Source organism: Gopherus evgoodei, chromosome 3, assembly GCF_007399415.2.
Source record: "Gopherus evgoodei ecotype Sinaloan lineage chromosome 3, rGopEvg1_v1.p, whole genome shotgun sequence".
Lineage (NCBI taxonomy): Eukaryota > Metazoa > Chordata > Testudines > Testudinidae > Gopherus > Gopherus evgoodei.
Genome location: NC_044324.1, coordinates 106,463,852 through 106,487,221, shown reverse-complemented (window position 1 = coordinate 106,487,221; position 23,370 = coordinate 106,463,852). Strand labels below are relative to the sequence as shown.

General features: G+C 44.5%; 1 protein-coding gene across 2 annotated transcripts in view; it reads right to left on the bottom strand.

Annotated features, from left to right (window-relative positions):
- The window catches only part of NCOA7 (nuclear receptor coactivator 7), a 126,816-nt gene extending 114,040 nt beyond the window's left edge, over positions 1–12,776 (bottom strand). For both annotated transcript variants that reach the window (XM_030556235.1, XM_030556236.1), the window contains exon 1: positions 12,646–12,776. In XM_030556235.1, the coding sequence (XP_030412095.1) occupies positions 12,646–12,695 (50 nt within the window). In that variant the 5' untranslated portion in view covers positions 12,696–12,776. The remainder of the gene's footprint in view (positions 1–12,645) is intronic.
- Between the last annotated feature and the right edge of the window lie 10,594 nt (positions 12,777–23,370).

The window sequence follows — 23,370 nt, the reverse complement described above, 5'->3', positions numbered from 1 at the left end:
GAGATCTTTCTATCTGTCTGTTTTATTAGACTAAAAAAAAATCAGATATGGATTTCCCTCTTTTTCCCTATATTCTTTTGGCATTCTTTAGCAGACTGGGAACGACCAGAGGCTGAAGCCTGAGCTGCAGTGATTCAAGACCCCAGCTGAGGGGAGATAAAGATCTTGAGTTAATTTAATTTACTGTGGGAGCACAGGAAAGTTTGTTTAAGGTCAACATTCCCCCCACCACCACCACCACCATCCCCTTTCAATTGAATGCCAGGGCAGGGGCGGCTCTAGGTATTTTGCCACCTCAAGCACGCCAGGCAGGCTGCCTTCGGCGGCTTGCCTGTGGGAGGTCCCTGGTCCCGCGGATTCAGCGGCACACTTGCGGGAGGACCGCCGAAGCCGTGGGACCAGCAGACCATCCGCAGGCATGCCGCCGAAGGCAACCTGCCTGCCGCCCTCGCAACGACCGTCAGAGCACTCCCAGTGGCTTGCCACCCCAGGCACGCACTTGCCGTGCTAGTGCCTCGAGCCGCCCTTGGCCAGAGAAGCTGCAGCTCAAGTTTTAGGGTTCTGCAATGTCACATTCACAGTCCTCCTAAAGTTTACAAAGTCCTCCAGGAAAAAAACGGGAAGTCAGGACCTGATCATTCTAACGTGTGAAGAAAAATCAAACATAGAACTGTATGTTGATTTTATATATCACAAAGAGCAGTAAAAGATATACATGATTTGGTGATTTGGCTTGGTTTACAATTCATTCTTCATGCCTCTTCTTATTAGGTTGCCATCATAGCACTACCAAAGCTTGTATGCCACTGCAAATATTGTTAGGTAAATTGTGGCTTCGCAAAATATTTGATTGAATGAGAAGCTAACAACAAAAAACAGAAGAAACAAGCCAAAAAAAACCCCCCACATCCCTACCACAACTCTGTACTACTAAATGCTTGTTTATTAAATTGCATTTCTCAATGCTAAGATTTAAACAGCTTCATCTTGAATTTAAATTTCATGGAGGTCAACAGAGTTGTTTGTGGAGTTCCCTACTGTAATTTGGCTGCACCTAGTTTTCTGTAAAGAAGTTAACAGGACAATAGTACACTGGGAAGGCTATTTTCAAAACTGAAAATATGAAACTGTAGTATTTTAAAATTAAAATCTTAGATTCTGCAAAGTACAGACAGAGCCTAAAACTGAGGAATCAAAACAGGTCTTGCCCTATTGTTTTCTGGTGCCCTCCCTTATTTTCCTGAGGGCCACTAAGATGTACTGCTATTTAACTATCCCAATGACAGGATCAGTTAAATTGTGCAATATTACACAACCTTAAGAGATCTCCAGGGACAGCTCCAAGACCCTTCCTATGGTGCAGGAAAATGAAGACATAATATATTATGACTACAATACCACCAACTCTTATCAGAACAGTACAGACTTCTGCATCAAAGCTGCATTATGCACACTGTTTACACATTAAAGGAGGGACAAGTTCGGTTTTTTCTAATGCTTTCTTTTTAAAGACAGATAAAAGTCACCAAAGTTCCACCTTACAAAGGCAAATAGAAGGTCATTGTACACTTACTGCATAACAAGTTAGTACTTCACATATTTTTCAGGATAAACAATTTGTGAAAATCAGCTATGAAATCTCTAATGTACCACAGTATGTTTTGAAATTAAGTAATCACACACTTTTTACTCTGTATGTTTATAATGGTGCCCCAACAGAATTCAAAATACTCTTCATTCTAACTTTCTTCCTTCTTCCCTTTGCTAAAATCTCTGTACTAAGGCGGACTATTCCCTGGTCTCTCTTCCTTCACTCCTCTCTCACTGTGCATGGTGACTAGACATACAGCACGGAGAAGCTCCTCTCTTCCAGAAAATGGCCCAAATGACCTAAATAAATACTCCCACTCTCCCCGCATCTAGTAACAATATTTGTTCTACACTCTTATAAGGTACCTACTCATATGAATAAATACATTTGTTAGTCTCTAAGGTTCCACAAGTACTCCTGTTCTTTTGCGGATACAGACTAACACGGCTGCTACTCTGAAACCTACTCAGTGAAAGCACAGATATCAGTATAAACTCACTCAGGCCATGTCTACATCTAAAACTTTACAGCGCTGGTTGTTATAGCTGTATTAGTACAGCTGTATAGGGCCAGCGCTGCAGAGTGGCCACACCTACTGCTAGCAGCGCTGCAAGTGCTGTTAGATGTGGCCACACTGCAGCGCTGTTGGGAGTGATGCATTGTGGGCGGCTATCCCACAGGGCACCTCGTCCCAAAGCGGCGCTGGGGCTTGTGGGAAGGGGAAGGAAGTGTGACTGTCCTTCTGCTTCCTGTTCCTGTTCCTGTTCCAACGGCCAGCGTTGCTTTGGTACACATGCGGAGCACTGTGGCAGCATTGTGACTCTAAAGCGGTTTTTCTGCATTATCTTTCAAGAATGGATCCTCAGGTACTGAATACCTTACTAATGACTATTGCCAGCACATCTCGCCTTACTGTTGATCTAATCCTTAGGCTGCTAAATGTGCGTGTGACTGACATTGAGGAGTGGGACGATGGTACTGAATCGCATCAATATGCAGACAGTACAGTGCTAGTGGCAATAACAGACATGCTCTGCTCCGTGGAGCGGCGCGTTTGGGCTCGGGAAACCAGCACTCAGTGGTGGGATCACATCGTCCTGCAGTCATGGGATGACGAGCAGTGGCTGCAGAACTTTCGTATGAGGAAAGCCACTTTCATGGCACTTTGTGATGATCTCGCCCCCAACCTGCGGCGCATGAACACGAGATTTAGAGATGCCCTTTCTGTGGAGAAGCGGGTGGCTATTGCAATCTGGAAGCTGGCAACTCCAGACTGTTTCCGATCGGTGGCGAACCAGTTCGGAGTGGGAAAGTCCACCGTTGGAATGGTGCTGATGCAAGTTTGCAGGGCCATTAATCGAACACTGACAAGAAAAACCGTGACTCTTGGGAACGTGCAGGACATTTTAGATGGCTTTGCAGAAATGGGCTTCCCTAACTGTGGAGGGGCAGTAGATGGGACGCATATTCCTATTATCTCTCCACCCCACCTGGCATCGGAGTATATTAATCGCAAGGGGTACTTCTCTGTGGTTCTGCAAGCGCTTGTGGATCACCGTGGGCATTTCACTGACATTTACTCTGGATGGCCTGGAAAGGTGCACGATGCACGCATATTTAGGAACAGTGCCCTGTTCAGGAGGCTTAGGGCCGGGACCTTTTTCCCAGATCACAAGATAACAGTAGGGGAAGTGGAAATGCCCATTGTGATTCTGGGAGACCCCGCTTACCCATTAATGCCATGGCTCATGAAACCATACACGGGGAAGCTTGACAGGAGCAAGGAACGGTTCAACTACAGGTTGAGCCGCTGTAGAATGACTGTGGAGCGTGCTTTTGGCCGTTTGAAAGCCCGCTGGCGCAGTCTGTTCGGGAAGCTAGATTTGATGGAAAGCAGCATTACCGCTGTTATATGCGCGTGCTGCACCCTCCATAATATTTGTGAAGGGAAGGGTGAAAGGTTCAGTGAGGAATGGACCTCCGAGGTTAGACGTTTGGAGAATGAGTTTGCTCAGCCAGAGAGCAGGGCTAACAGGGAGGCCCAGGAAAGGGCTTCAAGGATTAGGGATGCTATAAGGGAGCAATTTGATGCTGAGAGCCAGCAGTAATGATTGGTGCATGTGTTGTGCTTTGCTTTACATTGCTGTGTATAATTAACCATTTCTATCACCAATAAAACATAGGGAAAGAAATACAAACGAAATCCTTTTATTTGTCATACAGTAAAAAACAGGAAAGGGGGTATGGGTAGTTCACCGTACATTCAGATGTTTTAATATTTCCTATTTTACTCAATTGTAACCGTCTGATGCAAGTCACCGTTGCTTTGCTGCAGAATGATTGGGGTGGAGTGCACTGGGTAAGAATTAAACATATCTTGGTTACTAGGTGACCTAATAGGTGTTGGGGGCAGCTGATGATAATAAGGAACTGGGTGCTGCATAAAGCTATTTTGAGGATACACAGGGGGACAAGTAACAGTGCTTTGGGAAGGCTGTGGGATATCACGGTTTATATTTGTCTGCATGGCTACAAGAGACTCAAAAGACTTGGTTTGGCGAGACAGGAGTCTCATCATCTGCCTGGCTATTCTTTTGGCAGACAATTCCTGTCTCCTGCTTTCAGTCAGCCTCCATTCCTGTAAACTCTGCCTCCATTCCTGTACACTTTTTCTCCACTCCTCAGTCTTCCTACTTTCCCTGTTGTAGTGGTTCAGAACGGTCTTGATCAGCTCCTCTTTTGATTTCCTAGGATTGCGCCTCAAATTCTGCAATCTACGTGAGGCTGGTGACACAGCTGCATTACTCGAGTTGCCTAGAAAAAATAGAGACAGAGACATGTAAAACACAGGGCATCATTGTTTATTATCAACTTTTGAAGGACACTGTAAACTGTAGGTAGCATCCCTCTCACATACCTCACATAACACTGTAGACTTCAAGAAAGCTAAGACATGTCTAGCAGTGGGGTGAGTACTTTTGCTTAAAATTCTCCCATGTTAGTGGGATGTCTTGGTTCCTGCTTGGAAGGGGGGCCGGGTGAGTAAAAAGCACCCCGCAGGACTCGTTTCCCGCTTGGAAGGGGGGGTGGGGGACGGACAGAGCACACAGCAGAGCAGGTTTCACGTTTGGAAGGGGGGGTGGGGGACGGACAGAGCACACAGCAGGGCAGGTTTCCAGCTTGGAAGGGGGGATCGGCGAGGAAGAAGCACCCCGCAGGACACGTTTCCCGCTTGGAAGGGGGGGTGGGGGACGGACAGAGCACACAGCAGAGCAGGTTTCACGTTTGGAAGGGGGGGTGGGGGACGGACAGAGCACACAGCAGGGCAGGTTTCCAGCTTGGAAGGGGGGATCGGCGAGGAAGAAGCACCCCGCTGGACACGTTTCCCGCTTGGACGGGGGGGTGGGGGACGGACAGAGCACACAGCAGGGCAGGTTTCCAGCTTGGAAGGGGGGATCGGCGAGGAAGAAGCACCCCGCTGGACACGTTTCCCGCTTGGAAGGGGGGGTGGGGGACGGACAGAGCACACAGCAGGGCAGGTTTCCAGCTTGGAAGGGGGGATCGGCGAGGAAGAAGCACCCCGCTGGACACGTTTCCCGCTTGGAAGGGGGTGTGGGGGACGGACAGAGCACACAGCAGGGCAGGTTTCCAGCTTGGAAGGGGGGATCGGCGAGGAAGAAGCACCCCGCAGGACACGTTTCCCGCTTGGAAGGGGGGGGGGGGGACGGACAGAGCACACAGCAGAGCAGGTTTCACGTTTGGAAGGGGGGGTGGGGGACGGACAGAGCACACAGCAGGGCAGGTTTCCAGCTTGGAAGGGGGGATCGGCGAGGAAGAAGCACCCCGCTGGACACGTTTCCCGCTTGGAAGGGGGGGTGGGGGACGGACAGAGCACACAGCAGGGCAGGTTTCCAGCTTGGAAGGGGGGATCGGCGAGGAAGAAGCACCCCGCTGGACACGTTTCCCGCTTGGAAGGGGGGTGGGGGACGGACAGAGCACACAGCAGGGCAGGTTTCCAGCTTGGAAGGGGGGATCGGCGAGGAAGAAGCACCCCGCTGGACACGTTTCCCGCTTGGAAGGGGGGGTGGGGGACGGACAGAGCACACAGCAGGGCAGGTTTCCAGCTTGGAAGGGGGGGATCGGCGAGGAAGAAGCACCCCGCAGGACACGTTTCCCGCTTGGAAGGGGGGGTGGGGGACGGACAGAGCACACAGCAGGGCAGGTTTCCAGCTTGGAAGGGGGGATCGGCGAGGAAGAAGCACCCCGCAGGACACGTTTCCCGCTTGGAAGGGGGGGTGGGGGACGGACAGAGCACACAGCAGGGCAGGTGAGGAAGAAGCACTCCGTCTGGATGCCTACGTGCTGGGAAGGGCGGGGGGGGGGTTTTGGTGGATTGGGGCAGAGGAAACAGAGCGCCTTGCGCTGGGGAGCCGTGCTTCTAGGTACCTGCCCTCAATTATCCCTAAACTATCCACAGGCTTTCATAATGCCAGACATATCACTGCTGCGTGTTACCAAGGAAGAGCGGGAGGGTCTTCTACAGGAATGCGGATACCGCCCTGGCCCCTATGCAGCTCGCCTGTGTGCAGCCATGGTCCCCCCACCCCTCGCTGCACAGTGGATCGGACGAGTTAGCCTGAACGGGACAGGGACCACGGTGGCTCTACCTATAAACTTGTTAAAGCACATTGCACAAGATCTAGCTGCAACTTTTCAAGAGATTACTCAGGCAGATTACACAGATGTCATAGATCAAATCAATAGGCTATTCCACGTTTAGGCATGCATGCAGTCAGCCATAACGAGAATCCTGCTAGCACAAAGCATTGCAATCTACTTACCACGAGCACGATCCTCAGCTTCCTCATCAACGTCCGCTTCCAGCTGCTGGGACTGGCTAGTCTCCTCAGGGCTAGAGAAGAGCTCCTGGCTGCCTGTGTCCTGAGACTCCGGGGTGTCCCCCTCAACGCCAGTAGTATCACTGTATTCATCCTCTACACCATCCCCCACGTCTCCCTGCTCTGAACTCTCCATCGTGCTTCTAGGATTCACGGTGGGGTCACACCCAAGAATGGCATCCAGCTCCTTGTAAAACCTGCAGGTTGTGGGGGCTGCTCCTGAGCGTCGGTTTCCCTCACGGGCTTTGCAGTATGCACTCCTCAACTCCTTAATTTTTACTCTGCATTGCAAGGCGTCCCGTTCGTAGCCCCTTCTCATCATGGACTGCGATATCTGACCATAGGTATCGTAGTTTCTCCTTCTAGAGCGCAGCTGTGTTTGAACAGCCTCATCTCCCCACACACTAATTAGATCCTGCAGCTCTGCATTGGTCCATGCTGGGGCTCGTTTGTTGCGTGGAGGCATGGTCGCTGAATGATTGATTGATTAATTGCTCTCCACGCCTGACTGAGCAAACAGGAAGGTGATTTTTGAAATTTCCCGGGGCATTTAAAGGAGGGGTCAGGTGAGCACAGGGCAGAGGAGTTTTCTTGATTACCAGAGAGATATCCTCAGGTATGCTGGGATACCTGCTTATTCCACGGAGGTCAAGAAAAGCGCTGGTGAGTGTCTACATTGCATTACCAGCGCTGGATCACCAGCGCTGGATCCTCTACACCCGAGACAAAACGGGAGTACGGCCAGCGCTGCAAACAGGGAGTTGCAGCGCTGGTGATGCCCTGCAGATGTGGACACTCTCAAAGTTGCAGCGCTGTAACTCCCTCACCAGCGCTGCAACTTTCTGATGTAGACAAGCCCTAAGACTGCACAAATCACTGTTGTTGCTTGGTCTGCCCTGAAGAAAAACGTGTATGTTGGGAACATTGTCCTGTGATGATTGCACAATTAGTGTTTAGGTAGTTCTTACACATACTCTTATCCTGCCTTAAACAAAGGATATCACAGAAATACAAAGAGCTCCATGCTGGTAATGTAAAACGTCACCTATAGTTCAGAAATCACAAGGACACAGTTCCCAAGCTAAGTGCTGCCTCAATACCTCCTAAAACCTTCACATTCCATATCTACTTCCATAACAGATTTTTTTTATGCAGTAATTAGATAACTGCAAACTGTCACACTTTTCAGATTTACACATACAATAAAAGCTATTCTTAATAAATGCAACAGCAGCATGAAGTGAGCAATGAACTGCAGATACCACCGATCCACACTAGAGGATCTTCTCAGTTTAGCAAAGCCCCTAACAAAAATCTAAGAATTTCTTATACTGTTTGTGCAGTTATAGACATTCTTCAATGTCTGAAAGCTAAAGCCATTGTGCAAGGGATTCAAAATATTATAATTAGATTTCATTAAAAAACCACCCTAAAAAGTTATATAAAACTTAATATAGTTACATAAAAGCTCTGGAGAGATGTATTGCTATAAGGCATGCTAGCAGGCAGAAAACCAGCTACAATCATTGACATTTCTGCTCCCCATAATATCACAAAGGTCTAAGTCTCACAAGTTCCTTTATGGTATCTCTTAGGCCAGGTCTACACTAGGAAATCAGGTAGGCATAACGACATTGCTCAGAGGTTTGAAAAATCCACACCCTTGAGTGTTCCATTTAAACTGACCTAACCCCCAGTTTAGACAGCACTAAATCACATAGCTACCGCCTCTTGGGGAGGTGGTGTACCTACGCTGACAGAAGAAGCCTGTCAAGTGTAGACCTGCCCTTAGCCTCCAGAGCTTTATCCACCACTACATGGAGAAATCTTCAGTTATAGGGCAGATTACATGGGTTATAAATATTCATAAATCTGAACCAGTTACACACCGCTACCTCGATACAACGACACCCAATGTAACACGAATTTGGATGTAACATGGTAAAGCAGCGCTCGGGGGGAAAGGGGGGGCTGCGCACTCCGGTGGATCAAAGCAAGTTCAATATAACATGGTTTCACCTATCATGCGGTAAGATTTTTTGGCTCCCAAGGACAGTCTTATATCGAGGTAGAGGTGTATATCCGTAGTTATTTTTTTGAGAATGAAGCTTCTTTGGCATACATGCCATTAGTCATGACAATGGGACTAAAATATAATACTGTTTATAGTCTAAATAGCAGGATGCTGAGCTAACACTTACATCCCTGCAATATAAGCTAAAACATTTTCATTATATAAGTAAGCTGATAAAAGACAATATTTCCCCCACAGTAATTTATAAATTCCAACTTCTGCTATATGTTGGCTTTGAGACTATTCATACTGCAAGGATGAACCACCTAGTCACTATGCCTTAACAACATGTGAAAACTTTCCCTTCTGAAAACACATAAAAGACTGGGGACAAACAGATGATAAAAAATATCCAAGCTTGATATACCTGTGTAGATGCATTCTATACAGTCAGTTTCTGAGTTTTTCCAAGCAAAGGTGTTAATGCTAGAGGGTGAATATGAAACTCTAACCACTGATTTAATATTTCTCAAATATTTTAATTACATTGTTGGATACTATTATAAAATAGAACTATCTAAATAATCAACTCTTTCTTTACTTACAGATTCATAGATTCCAAGGCCAGAAGGGACCATTGTAATAATCTAATCTGGATAACACGGGCCACAGAATTTCCCCAAAATAATTCCTTTTGAATTAAGCAAATCTTTTAGAAAAACATCTAAACTTGATTTTAAAATTACCAGTGACAGAGAATCCACCATGACCCTTGGTAAATTCTTCTAATGGTTAATTACCCTCACTGTTAAAAATGATCACCTTACTTCCAGTCCGAATTTGTCTAGTTTCAACTTTCAGCCATTGGATTGTGTTATACCTTTCTCTGGTAGACTGATGAGCACTTTATCAAATATTTTGTTCCCCATGCACGTATTGACTGTGATCAAGTCACCCTTTAACCTTTTCTTTGTTAAACTAAAGCTGACTGAGCTCCTTTAATCTATCACTATAAGTAAGGCTAAGATTTTATCATGGATATTTTTAGTCAATGTCAGGGACAGGTCACGGGCAATTAAGAAAAATTCATGGAAGCCCCTGACCTGTCCCTGACTTTGACTAAAAATATCCATGATAAAATGGGAAGGGGCTGGGCAGCTCTGGGGTGGCTGAGTGCTCTGGGGCCTCCACTACCCATAGGGAGTTAGAGCTCCAGGTCCTCCCGTTCCTCTGTGGTGGCGGGGAGCTGCAGAGTCCCCTCGCCCATCCCCAGTGGCGGGGAGCTGCAAGGATCACCCTGCCACTGTCACCACCATGGCTGGGGACCATGGGGGTCCCCCTGTTTCCTACGAGGTACCTGTCACCCGCAGCGGCCAGGAGCTGTGGGTACCCCTCCTGTCCACAGTGGGTGGGAGCTGTGGGGTACCCCATGGCTGCTCAGAGCTTGGGGGCCAGCTGCCTCAGGCAGCAGGGGCATCTCACAGCTCCCTGCCCTGTGGGAGGGAGCGAAATCCTTAAGCTCCCAGCCACCAGGGCTGAAGTCACGGAGATCTTTGGAAATCACGGATTCCATAACTTCCGCAACCTCCATGACAAAATTGCAGCCTTAACTATAAGGCATGTTTTCTAATACAGTAAAAGCTGTTTTATCTGGCACTTCACTAACCGGAAACAGGGCCGGCTCCGGGCACCAGCTTATCAAGCAGGTGCTTGGGGCAGCCACTCCAGAGCAGGGCAGCACTTTTAGGTATTCAGCGGCAGTTCGGCGGAGGGTCCCTCACTCCTGCTCAGAGCGAAGGACCTCCCGCTGAATTGCAGCAGACTGCGATGGCGGCTTTTTTTTTTTTTTTTTTCTGTTTGGGGCAGCAAAACCCCTGGAGCTGGCCCTGACCGGAAAGCTCTATAAACCAGCATTTCTGATCTTCATTGAAATTCCAGTTTATAGTCCAGTTGGTGCAGGGCAGCAGGGGGTTGGGGCATGGGAAGCAATGTGATGCGCAGGCTCTCGGAGGGAGTTTGGGTGCAGGAGGGGGTTTGGGGCATGAGAGAGTGTGCCAGATCCAAGGGTCACTCACCTGGGGCAGCTCCCCGCAAGCAGCTACCTGTCCTGGCTGCTCCTAGGTGGAGGTGCAGCAGGCAGCTCTGCGCACTGACCTCCCCCTGCCTTTAGTGCAAGCTCCACAACTCCCATTGGCTGAGAGCTGCAGCCAATGAGAGCTAAGGGGGCGGCATCTGTGGATGGAGGCAGTGCGCATAGCCTCCTTCCGCGCCTAATGAACCCCAAATCATTTTCATCCTTATCCTGGTTTAAAAACCCCTGTGGGGACTCTCTTATTTTGGTTGAAGAGTGGCTTATTTCAGATTAGTTTACACCATGTCCCCAGTCAATTTAGGCTATTTCTTTCTGTAGAGAACTTACAACTGCCATTTCTTGTCAATCTTCTCCAAGTTCTCCTCAGTGTCACCGTTCCTCTCAGTAGAGGAATGGAACTTGTAACTCCCTCCACAGCCGTCCCATGCATCAACCAGGATTTGGGAGAACAGAAGCTAGTGTAACTATTACCCTAACAATCACTGCCTCTTGCAAACAAAGAGGATTGTGGCATGTGGAACACACAAAGCCTTCATTAATTTAAGGGGTCCTGAGAGTAGTTCCAGACTTTGGGAGAGGAAGAAGAGAACTACTGCCATAGTCACCACTTAGATACTTTTCAAAGCTGAAGCTCTCAAATTATCACTACTATGAACTTCCACATTACTATTACGTCTACATTCTTACACCCTTTTTCCCACTCCTGTTATTAGGGAGGGGACCTACTTTACTAGAAGTCCACAAAACACCTACCACAGTTTTGGTGCAGTTGGTTAACAACAATTAGGCTTGGCAGAATTTGATTTTTATTTTTTTATAATTTCAACAGATAATGTCAATGTTTGTTTTAAGTATTTTTTTATTTTTATCAATTTAAAGTTGCGCAGAATTGTGTATTTAAGCATTTGTTCCTGATTTTTATTCATTTAAATTTTCAGAGTTGCGGGAAATTATCAGGAGAGGTCAGACAATAATTATTTAATGTCAGTAGATGCTGAGGTTCAAAAAGGTAAAACTTCATAGACATTAAAACACAAACTGTCAACAGCCAATGTCAAAATATACACGATAAATATCCCTAAATCAAGCTCTAGTATGAATTTTCTTATTAGCATTTTTCTTACTACGCCTATCTGTAAATTTTGATTATTATTGACAGAAATATTTGTTGATCAGTTTCTGTACAGTGAAACAGACATTTACTGATAACAATCTAATCCTTCCAACCCTAACAATAATTAAGTACAGACTGGAGAGGGAAACTGGAAAGGCACCTTTGTGGTGTATTTTCCTTCCCAGTAATGTTACAGCAGCTATTTTTATATCTCTGTTTGAAAGCAGAGTGAAGACTTTTTCTAACTGAGCTTTGGCACTTTTTCTCCCATACAGCTCATCATGGATGACTATTTATAAAATGTTTATTATATTAACAAAGAATTAATTTCCCAGCAACTCATTTTTATCCTTAAAAATCACATGCCATGGCTCCCAGATAATAAAAGTAGTTGGCAAAAATATAATGCTGTCTTTATAAATAGTAATCTAATCCAACTACTAGGGTAGTTTATAAGTATTAGCATAGAACATCATCTCATCTTGGTCTCCCATAATTTACCAACCTTCCCACTATGAGAATGTACTGCTGAATCATTGTCTCTTTAGGAATCTGAAGCTAACAAACTTCTGTTGTGTTGCAGATTTACAGTCATTGCAGGTTTATCCAGTTCACCTTAAACAGGAGCCAGGCAAGTTGCTGATATGAGATTCAGAGAATATTGCAACTAAGTTCAGTAACAGCTCTGTACCGTAAGTAACATTTGTAATTGGTATTGCAGCACTGCCTCCATTACCGAGAAACAGCAGGAAAAGGACAACAAATCATTACTCAAACTCAAGGGGAAAATGCAGATAGAAATCCAGCTCCCACTGATGCACCGTGGATTCATAATGTACTAGATTATAATTTTAAAATGTGAAACACAAGCCTATTACCAATGGCAAAGTCCACAGGTACATTTTTATCAGCACTGAAATACTAATGCACACTTACCGGGCAAAATAGCCTTGTCTCCGCTCTTTCTTCTCCTCCTTAGTCTCCATGGTATACAATGAAAAGTGCCAGGTGAGTGTTTGGGGTGTGTTTCTCTTTTTCGCAGTGCCTCATACCCATGTATAGTTCCCTGTATTTATCATTTAAAAACAAAAAGGAAGTTCATAAATCAAAATGTCAATAACTTCTGCAGCAATTTACAGTGCGGAGATAACATACATAGCCCCATGACAAATGGCAGTAAACTTTAACCAGTGAAAACACGTCACATGATACAGACCTATTGTACCAAAAACACAAGACTACGAATATGATTGGGCAAGTCACTGCAGAAAAATCATATCTGAGATTTGTTTGTTTTTGTTCTTTTTTTTTCTGAGGGAGAATCAGAGGGAATCTGAAGAGAATTTGATATGAAAATCAGTGACATAATTTACAGTGGCATACTACAGGGATTATTTCAAAGTGCTGTGACAAAGTCTTAAGAGCCTGTAAATATTTTATCCTTTACAGATTTGTAAATTGGTTGTATATACCAAAAAAGCCCACCTGTCTTTTGTTTCCCAGTTATGACCCTAATGATCTCAAACTGCCTAGAAATCCTATAATATGAGAAGCAAAACCTGAAATTATAATTTAAATTGCATTTACTGAAAAATGCTGACAAAAGCAACAAACCGGAAAGTTTGAGTAGGTACCCACTGACAATTCAGCTTGAAATAGTAAAAAGCAATCTCTTTTCTCTTTAACAGCACAGGTATTGTTTTTCATTCCTCATTAATACAAAAATACAGAAAATCACAAATAACGATGGTACAGGTTGAACCTCTCTAGTCCAGCATCCTCGGGACCTGACCGGAGCTGAACCAAAGAATTTGCTGAACCACGGGAAGTCAATGCAGAGTTCCAGTGGGTCTCCATAGGAGTGGGAAGTAGGGGTTTGGGAGGTGCTGCAGCACCCCCAGGCTTTACGCCCAACGTAGCCCCCCGCCCAGGGGCCCCACTGCCACCCAGGCTCCCAGCCACCTGCCCCCTGCCTGGGGGCTCCAATGTCGGCCCCAGATCCCAGCCGCCAGCCCCTCGCCCGGGGTCCTAGCCACTAACCCCAGGTCCTCTCCCTCCCTCCCTCCCAGAGCTTGAATGCCACAAATCAGCTGTTCACGGCGCTCCAGAAGCGCTGAGAGGAAGGAGGAGGCGTTGGGGTCACCTGCGCACAAGAGGCACAGGGGGAGAGTGGCAGAGGGGAGATCTTGGCACCAGTGGATGCTCTGCACTCACTGATTTTTCCCCATGGGTGCTCCAGACCTGGAACACCCATGGAATCAGCACCTATGCCGGACTATGGATGTTGCCGGACTAGGGAGTGACGGATTAGAGAGGTTCAACCTGTATGCTGCTTGCAGATGAATTGTAGCCACCTTGAACAAGGAACCAGTGACTTTCTGGGCTATATGAGAAATGAAAAATATACCTGAAGAAAGTCAAAGTAACATCAAAAGTTTTAAACTATTGCAGATTAACATATCAGTTTTGGCTAGATATCTGTTTATTGCATTATGCATTGGATCACAGCTTCTTTACACAATGCAGGACCAAGGAACTTTTAAGCCAGAGAGTAGGATTTTCAAATGGGTTCTGCACTAGAGCTGGGCAAAATATTAATTGGAGCAGGGATTCAAACACAGGTGTCCTCCCCGCCCCCTAACTGCCAGGCTATAGAGTCAATGAATATTTAATTATTTACACAAAATGGAACCGCTTCTATGAAAGAGGTTCAGAGACACCTATCCCAGACTAGCCAACAAATAGCTTGGAGGTTAGGGCATTCCCTGGTGACATAGGAGACCTGGTTTTAAATCCCTACTCCGGACTTTGAAAGTGAACCTAGGTCTCCTGCATCAAAACTGAGTGCCCTAATCACTAACTATTAGATATGAGGGGAGGCCTACACTGCTACTCAGCACTGGGCTAACACTGCTCCCGCTGAAGTCAATGATAGGCTAATGCCATGCGCTTTTGAAAATCCCATCCAAAGCATCTCTGGAGCAACTCTTTTCCAAGAGGCTATTCTGATGGACACATGCTCATTTTTGCACACACACATACATAGATGGAAGTAGTAATTTAATTGGGAGTAACTTTCCTACACACTAGATTAGATTTTAAGGCCAGAAGGTACCATTAGATCACCTAAATAGTCTGATTTCCAGTATAACACAGGCCGTAGAATATCATCCAGTTACTCCTGCATTGAGCCCAATAACTTGGGTTTATAGCTAAAGCACATCTTCTACCAAGAGATGGAGAATCCATCATTGGCCTTAGTGATGGAAGACATACAAATGATCTCCCATGCAAGCAACAGAAAATTTACCCCTTAGCATAATCTATTCCCACCAGTTTTGTTTCTGCATTAAAATCACACTCCTCAAACTAGTAGGCATCTAAAAGAGGTCAACTTGACTGAAATACCAAAGAAGAAGAAATTTGGTAGTGTGTAATATTATATTCTATCAAAAAATTTGGAATAATTTTCCCATCCCCATATAATGAGCACTGAACATCATCAGCCCATGTTCCTCAACATGTACTGCATCAAAATGCACCTTCTATTCTTACAAACTCTTTGTGGTTAACTGAACATATTCCAAATTAAAATCTTCTTTCTATACAGTTATCTTATGCAGCGGTCATCACTGCAGTCTGCTAACAGGAATCATCATAAACCCTAAATTGAATTAGATAGATTAGACAGATTTACCATTTTAAAAAATGCTGGAAAATCCCAATCAAGTGCTCTGCAAACTAAAATGATGCAAAGTCTTCACTAGGATACTAGGAGGGTCTATGTGACAGTAGCATAGGAAAAACACCATAACATGCCATTCTGTCCCAGATACTTAGGGCCCAATTATGCAAGATGCTGAGTGTCTCCTGAAAAATTAGGAGCACCCTTACATCCAGCCACTTTGGAAGGCCCTGAACAGCTTTCAGAACCAAGTCCTCAATACTTAGATGTTTAAATGTAAGGCAATAACAGTCACTTTTTTTGCTTGTGCTATATTTGGAGTCAAAAGCCTGCACTTGGAGTTTAAGTGCCACCTATCCAGTAAATTTCAAGAAGTTCAAGTGCAGAAGGAGCCTATTCTTCTTCTCTAACTTTGACCACACATCAGGCAGTAAAACCAAAAACATTCTGTGCAGAGTGTCACATAGCAAAGCTACGCATGAGAATGCAAGTCCACAGGCTACAATTTGCTTCCCATTTCAGCTCCATACAACACAAACAAAAGCAGCAGAATCTATCCCTTCGGGCAACTTCAAAATCAAGAGTAAATACAACAGAAGTGCAGTATTCTATTCAGGATAAATGAACTACCCAGAAAATGGGAACATAATATATAATGTGGAAGTGAAGTGAGGGCATTCAGATAAAATTGAGGAATTCTTAAAAGAGAAGTAAAGTGTCTGTTCTTTTTTGTCTTATTGTACTGAGAGGGAAATAATGAGCTCATCTCAAACATTGTTAAGAATTGCCCCGATCAGTGAAAGTTCACATATAACTGACTTCACACTGTTTAATTTCTTCTTCTATTGTTTTGTTTAGTTTTAAATCTTAGCTCACTTTCTCTGAAAGAAATTTGAGTAATTCCAGACAAAATATTAATGCATCTTAAAGGTATGTTATAAGGTTAACATTTGTAGTTAAAAAATTTTCTTCTTGATATTACTATAGAAACAGATATTAAAATGCATATTTTTAAAAAATCCAATTTAGTTTTCACCATTTATGCCCAGAGTTTTAGTGTTTCACTTGAACAAGGAAAACTAACTAGGCAAGAGGTTCTGAAACTTTTTAATAGCACGGATCACATCACAATAGCGATAGCGTCTTATGGATCATCTCCCATCATGACCACATAACAATCTACAGTAATTACTACCAAAAAGTAATAGTTGGGAAAGAAAAGCTTCCATTTCTGGTTCTCATGCACTAGTTCAATGCTGCAATGCTTTGGTTACAAACACTAAAGGGGTATATTTAGTGCTAAATAATACAAATTTTTACTTGAAATTTAAAAACATCTGAAAATTCTTTAATAAATTTTTATAACTTTTATTAAATAAAGAAACCCCATATTTTTCATGGATAGTGTCCCTCCAATACTGTCAGAAAAGAGATTAGATTAATTTAGGTTAGGACAGATATTTAAAAATCCACCTCTTGTAGTAACCTTTTCTGTACTACAGATAAAGATTGGATCATGAAGCTTCTATGGAGGTCCAAAGATAGTATTTTTATTAGGGAGAAAAATACTCATATTCCCAAATACTGCCAGCATGGCCCAGGCTCAAAAACACAGGTATGACAGAGTTGAATTTGTCTTTATAGATATTTCAGGTTCAGTATTATTTCCTACTAAAATGAACTTTCCAAAAGATGGGGGAAAGTTTCTATTTAATGACTCTGATGATGCTAGGGTATTTTTGCTTTGTTTTGGTTTGGTTTGTTTTTTGGACACAATTTTCTAAAGAGGAAAGATCTGGTTGAATGATCTTATACACTGGATCTCAAGATGAATTATTGCTAAACTCCATGTTGAGAACAATTAAATCAGTATTAAATAACATAGCCAAATAAAATATATACCAATACGAAATATTTAAAACTATACTATAAATTTGAGTTAGTTATGTGTTTAGCCTTCTTGCTTTCTATTTATTTTCGTAATACCTAAATAGTCCTCTAACCCTTTTCATTGACAACTTTTAACTGGGTCGTAGGGACTCTTATTTTCTTCCTTTTCACCTCTCAATCTATCATGATGAACTGACTGATTTTAACAACAAATTAATTAAACATTAAGAACATGTTGTTATTTGTGTTCCAAGTCATTTGTTTTCTTTAAATAAGTCTGTTTGGTGCACACCACTGTAACAGCCTATTATTACTTTTTGACTGGCTCTGCGGCAGCAGTTCTCAAGCATCAAGTACTATTTCCTTGAACTGTGCACAGTGCTGATAGTATATTAGTACACAGATGAGCATGAAACAGATTCTGGTATTTTGATATGACATTCAGTTTATCTGGTGCTTGTCACTGTGTGCAACAAGTTTAAGAATCACGCATACAAAAAGTGTCACCATACACAGACATCCCACAGAGGAACTGTGAAAATCTAAGGCCACGTCTACACTACAAAGTTAAGTTGACTTTATGTAAATTGACATCAGCCTCCGATTTAAGCAAGTCGATCTTGCGTGTTCCACACTATGCTCATTGTGTCAGCGGAGTGCATCCTCATGAGCAGGGCTTGCATCAACACACAGAGCATTGCACTGTGGGTAGCTATCCCACACAGCACATAGCAGAGTGGAATTTTGGGTGGGACTCGCAGTGTCTTCTGGGACCAAAACATTGGCATGGGTGGTTATGGGAACATGGCGTTAGCTTCCGATGATGCACTTACCTATCTCCCTCCCTGAAATCAATGGCAAACAAACCAACCCTTTTTTGCGCCTTTTTTCATAAACCTGGATTACCCACACGGACGCCATAGCATGATAAGCATGGACCCCGCTCAGCTGTACGCTGTTGTTTTGAGCATTACAAACACCTCACACCTTGTCCTGCAGTATTTACACAGCTGATACAGGAGCTGCCGCATGGAACAATGTGATGCCATGCAAGCAGCCCTGTTGGAAGACACAGAGCAGAGCACATCGCAGTTGCTGGTGACAGTCATGCATCACCTTGACACAGCTGAGCGCTGTTTCTGGGCCTGGGAAACAAGCACTGACTGGTGGGACTGCATCGTTATGCAGCTATGGGATGATGAGCAGTGTCTGCAGAACTTTTGAATGCATAAGGCCACTTTCCAGGAACTGCGTGAAGAGCTTTCCCCAGCCCTAAAGCACAGCAATACTAAAATGAGAGCTGCTCTGACAGTGGAGAAGTGAGTGGCGATAGCTCTGTGGAAGCTTGCAGTGCCAGACTGCTACTGGTCAGTGGGGCATCAATTTCAGACTGGGTAAATCTACCGTGGGATCTATTGTGATCCAAGTTTGCAGGGCCATCAAAAGACTACTGTAAAGAAGGGTAGTGACTCTGGGAAACGTGCAGGACATAGTGGATGGTTTTGCTGCAATGGGATTCCATAACTGCAGCGGGGCGATAGACAGAACACATATCCCTAGCTTGGCACCAGACCACCTTGCCAAAGAGTACATAAACCAAAAGGGGTACTTCTCAATGGCGTTGCAAGTGCTGGTGGATCACAGGGGCCATTTCACCAAAATCAACATGGGATGGTCGGGAAAGGTGCACGACACACACATCTTTAGGAACACAAGTCTGTTCAGAAAGATGTAAGCAGGGACTTTCTTTCCAGACTGCAAAATAACCACTGATGATGTTGAAATGCCACTCGTGATTCTGGAGACCCAGTCCCTATCCCTTGCTCCCATGGCTCATGAAGCCGTACACAGGCAGCCTGGACAGCAGTAAGGACTGGTTCAGCCATAGGCTGACTAAGTGCAGAATGAAGGTGGAATGTGCCTTTGGATGTTTAAAAGATTGCTGGTGTTGTTTGCTTACTCGGTTAGACCTTAGTGGAAGCAAGCTCCCTATTGCTATTGCAGCCTGCTCTGTGCTTCATAATCTCTGTGAAACAAAGGGAGAAAAGTTTCTGCTGGAGTGGGTGGTTGAGGCAGATCGCCTGGCAGCCAATTTTGAGCAGCAAGACATCAGGGCAATAATAAGAGCACATCAAGGGGCTCTGCGTCTTTGTGAGGCTTTGAAAACCAGTTTCAGCAATAAGCCAGAATAATGTGACCCTTATCTGTGTTGTTCCTTACCGAACTGTCCCCTCCATTGCATTTTCTCTCCTGTAAACTCCACCCCCACCAACCATCACGTGTTGAATGAATAAAGAGTCTTTTCTCCTCGATCCGTTACGTTTTATTATGCACACAAACACACAGAGACAGCAAAGTAAAGTAAGATAACCTGGGGCAAAGGGCTGATAACACTGGGAGGGTGCGGGGGCAGAAACAAGGGAAGTTTGCTTGTAAGTGCACTGCAATAACAATCAAAGGTGTGGGAATTGGGCACCTTCATAATCCGCAGAATCCCTTCCTGTGTGGCACGCTGTTCCCTACATGCTCTCCTGTCCTCCCTGTCCATGTCCTCGGACAGTGTAATCCTCCATGCTCTGAGCTCCATCTTGTCACTCTCAGAGGCGCGCATTAACTCACTGAACATGTTCTACCGAGTCTTCTTTTTCCACCTTCTAATCTGGGAAAGTCTCTGTCTCGGTGTGGAGGATGCGCCAATATCAGCTGCAAGGAATGCAAAGCACAAAGGTGGCATTGAAAGTGCATACATTGTTTCTGGTGCAAGGTTAATTTTTTTTAGTAAAAAAACACCCCTCAATACACTTCACTGCAAGCCACAACATAATCACAACCACTGACTATTGCAAGAGTTGGTTTGCTGCTCCAGGTTAGAACTTGAGAAAAGCCCCTTTTCCCCTACCAACCTGCATGGTGCTTGAGGACAGGCACCAGCGTAAAGCCTTCTCCAAACAGACTGTTTTTTACGAAGGCAGCAGCAAGGGATTGGGGGGGGGGGGGCCTGGACACAAACAGGAAGCCACCCACCCGCCCCCAACCCCCTGGGGTTTTTTTGGTTTTTTTTTATAATGCAGCTTGCAATACATGGTGATCCCTTCCAACCATAACCATGGTATGTTTGGGAAAGTGTGGCTGTGTGACACAGATTTCACCAAACAGGGGGAAGATTACTTATTGAATTGTTTGCAGTTTACAGGCTAGCACTGAAAACTTCCCCTGTTTCCCGTAGGTGACCCTACGCAATATCACTCTCCTGAGGGTAACAAAGTCAGCAAAGGAGCAGATTCTGCAAGTGTCTGAGTACAGACCTGGTCCTTATGCTCCAATGCTGTGTGCTGCAATGATGCCAGCAGAGTTTAAACTGGAGTGGTGTGGGAAAGTGTCCTACCAGGATGAAATAAGGCAGCCCTTTCCAGAAACTTTCTGCAAAAGATTGCAGAGTACCTCCATGAAAGCTTCCTAGAGATCTTCATGGAGGATTCCTGGGCCATCCCTGTGCACATAAACAGTCTTTTTTGGCGAGCACCCTCTGTATAGCTGGACTGGCCATCGATTCCCTCTACACCTATGTTTTTGTTCAGATTAAACATAAAAAAAAGATAGCATGTAACCTCTATGGTTTGATTGGAAATGTGTACTCACCAGAGGTGCCTTCCCCGGCATCACACGCCGTTGCCAACTGGTCCTGTGTAGGGATGGGCTCCAAGGTTAAAAACAGTTCTTGGCTGGCAGCGAAGAATAGATCTTTCGCTTGCCTGCCACGCATTCTCCTCCTCCTCAACAAAATCCTCCTCATTGTTGCTCAAGGCCACACAGGGCTCCTGGGAGGTATTCACGGAGAATTTTGGGGTAGTGGTGGGATCAACACCAAGAATTGCATGCAGCTTCTCATAAAAGTGGCATGATTGCGGACAGAACTAGAATGACTGTTCACCTCCCTTGTCTCCTGGTACACTTGCCAAAGCTCCTTTATTTTCACACGGCACTGTTGCATGTCCCTGGTGTATCCCTTCTCCCCCATCATGCCCCGTGAAATCTTGGCATAAATGTCAGCATTTTATCTGCTGGATCGGAGCTTTGTTGGCACAGACTCTTCTTACCACACAGCAATAAGATCCACCACCTCCTGTGTACTCCATGGTGGAGCGTATTTGCGGCCTTGAGTCTCCAAGATCAGCTGTATTGGTGGGCTCTACACTCAGATCAAACGGGAAATGAAAACTCAAAAGATCCTCGGGCTTTAATAGGGGAGCAGCTGTTTCCTCTATACCTGGCTGACATGCAGTGGAGTTGAAATGCTCTCCAGAGTACTCACAGGCGAGCACTGTGGGACACCTTCTGGAGGCTAATTCATTCAAATTAAAAAATGCAGTGTCTACACTATCCCATGTCAACTCGTGGATGTCAAATCAACCGCTATGCCCCTCACAGAGGTGGAGTACAGAAGTCGACTTTGCAGGCCACTTAGGTCAGCGGAAGGGATTCGGTAGTCTAGAAACACATTATTAGATTGACTTAACATGGCTTATGTCAACCTAAGTTTGTAGTGGACCAGGCCTAACGCATACAAGAGCTAGCACTTTTCTCTTGTCCATGTCCCCCATTACTGTAATATGTACATGTTTCACAATCTTTGTTGCATGTTTCCTTACAAAATTCCTGAGAGATAGGAAAGTGCTATTATTTCCATTTTACAGATGGAGAACAGAGGAACATGGAGACTAAATGACTTGCTGATGTCATTCAGGAAGTCTATAGCAAAGCAGGAAACTGAACTCAGGTCTCCAAAGTCCCAGGTTAGCATGCTAACCACTGGACCATCCTTCTCTCTCTAGGTTCTCCAACAAACAACAGAAGACATAGGAGGTCTGAGTCTACATTTCAACAGCTTTCTGAATTTCTAGCACAGAATAACCATTATATTATTAACTAGAGGACAGATACATTTGATTGCTTCCTATTATTTGTTAGGAGGCCTGAATCAGGGCTCTACTGTATCAGTTATTGCACACACATGTAATATAGAAGAGAGATTCCCTGCTCCAAAGAGCTTACAATCTAAACATATGGTTCTGTTTGAATCTGCTTCCTTGGAGAGGACTATATTTGAAATGTAAGAAAACATGCAGGGTTTTATTTGTTTTAATATCAATTTGACACATATAAGGACACAGTGATAGCAGCAAGGACATTGCCAATAAAACAGCCAGAAAATAGGTAGCAAAAAGGACTCAACATCATAAAAATGAAGTAGTAGTAGTAGTGTGGGGGGGGGGGGCTGTGGTGGGTTCTTAAGGAAAAAATATATATAGCACTTTGAGAATGATCTTGAAATATGGATCAGAGTGAAAAAGAGAAGAGTTCAGCAAGCTAAAGAAATGCAAGTCAAAGTATTTACTCCATTTTACTAATTAGGGACCTGATCCTGCAACTGGCTTCAAGAGGGCAGATCTCTGTGCCCACATGGAACCTAGTAAAGTCAATGGGCTCTATGCGGGTGCAAGGATCCACTTACACAGTTTCACAATTGTGATATAAGCAGTTTATTCAATACAGATTTATTGTGAAGCAAGTAAGTTTGGAATGTGAGGATTCTGATTTGTTATCAAGTCATGGAAATGAGAATAAAGTTTACATGCTGTGGGTTACTGGGCTGAAGTACATATATTATCAAGTCTTTAAAGAAATACTCATTTTAACATGCCTTTCCATTTATTCAAATACTACAACAAGCAGGTGTATTTTAACACTATACCTGCAAATTGAAAGGAGATGCTAATTTTCATTAAGTTATTCAACAATGACTGGACCAGTCAGGTTTACTTTGAATTACTGTCATGATCAACTAGTTCATTTCATTTGCTGCAATCATAAAAACCCAAGTAGAAGAACAACACTGCAGTGTCTCAGGATAAAAAGGCAACAGAAATGCATAGCCAGCAAAGATTACAGTAAGCCACAGTTTATTTAGTTCTTTCTTCAGGTAGAATGCTGCAACTACAAATAAGACTGGAGGCTTATAAGTAAGCTCCAGCACAGCCATATAATTTAGCCTGAGCTACATTTTATTAAATTAGATTTAACTGCTT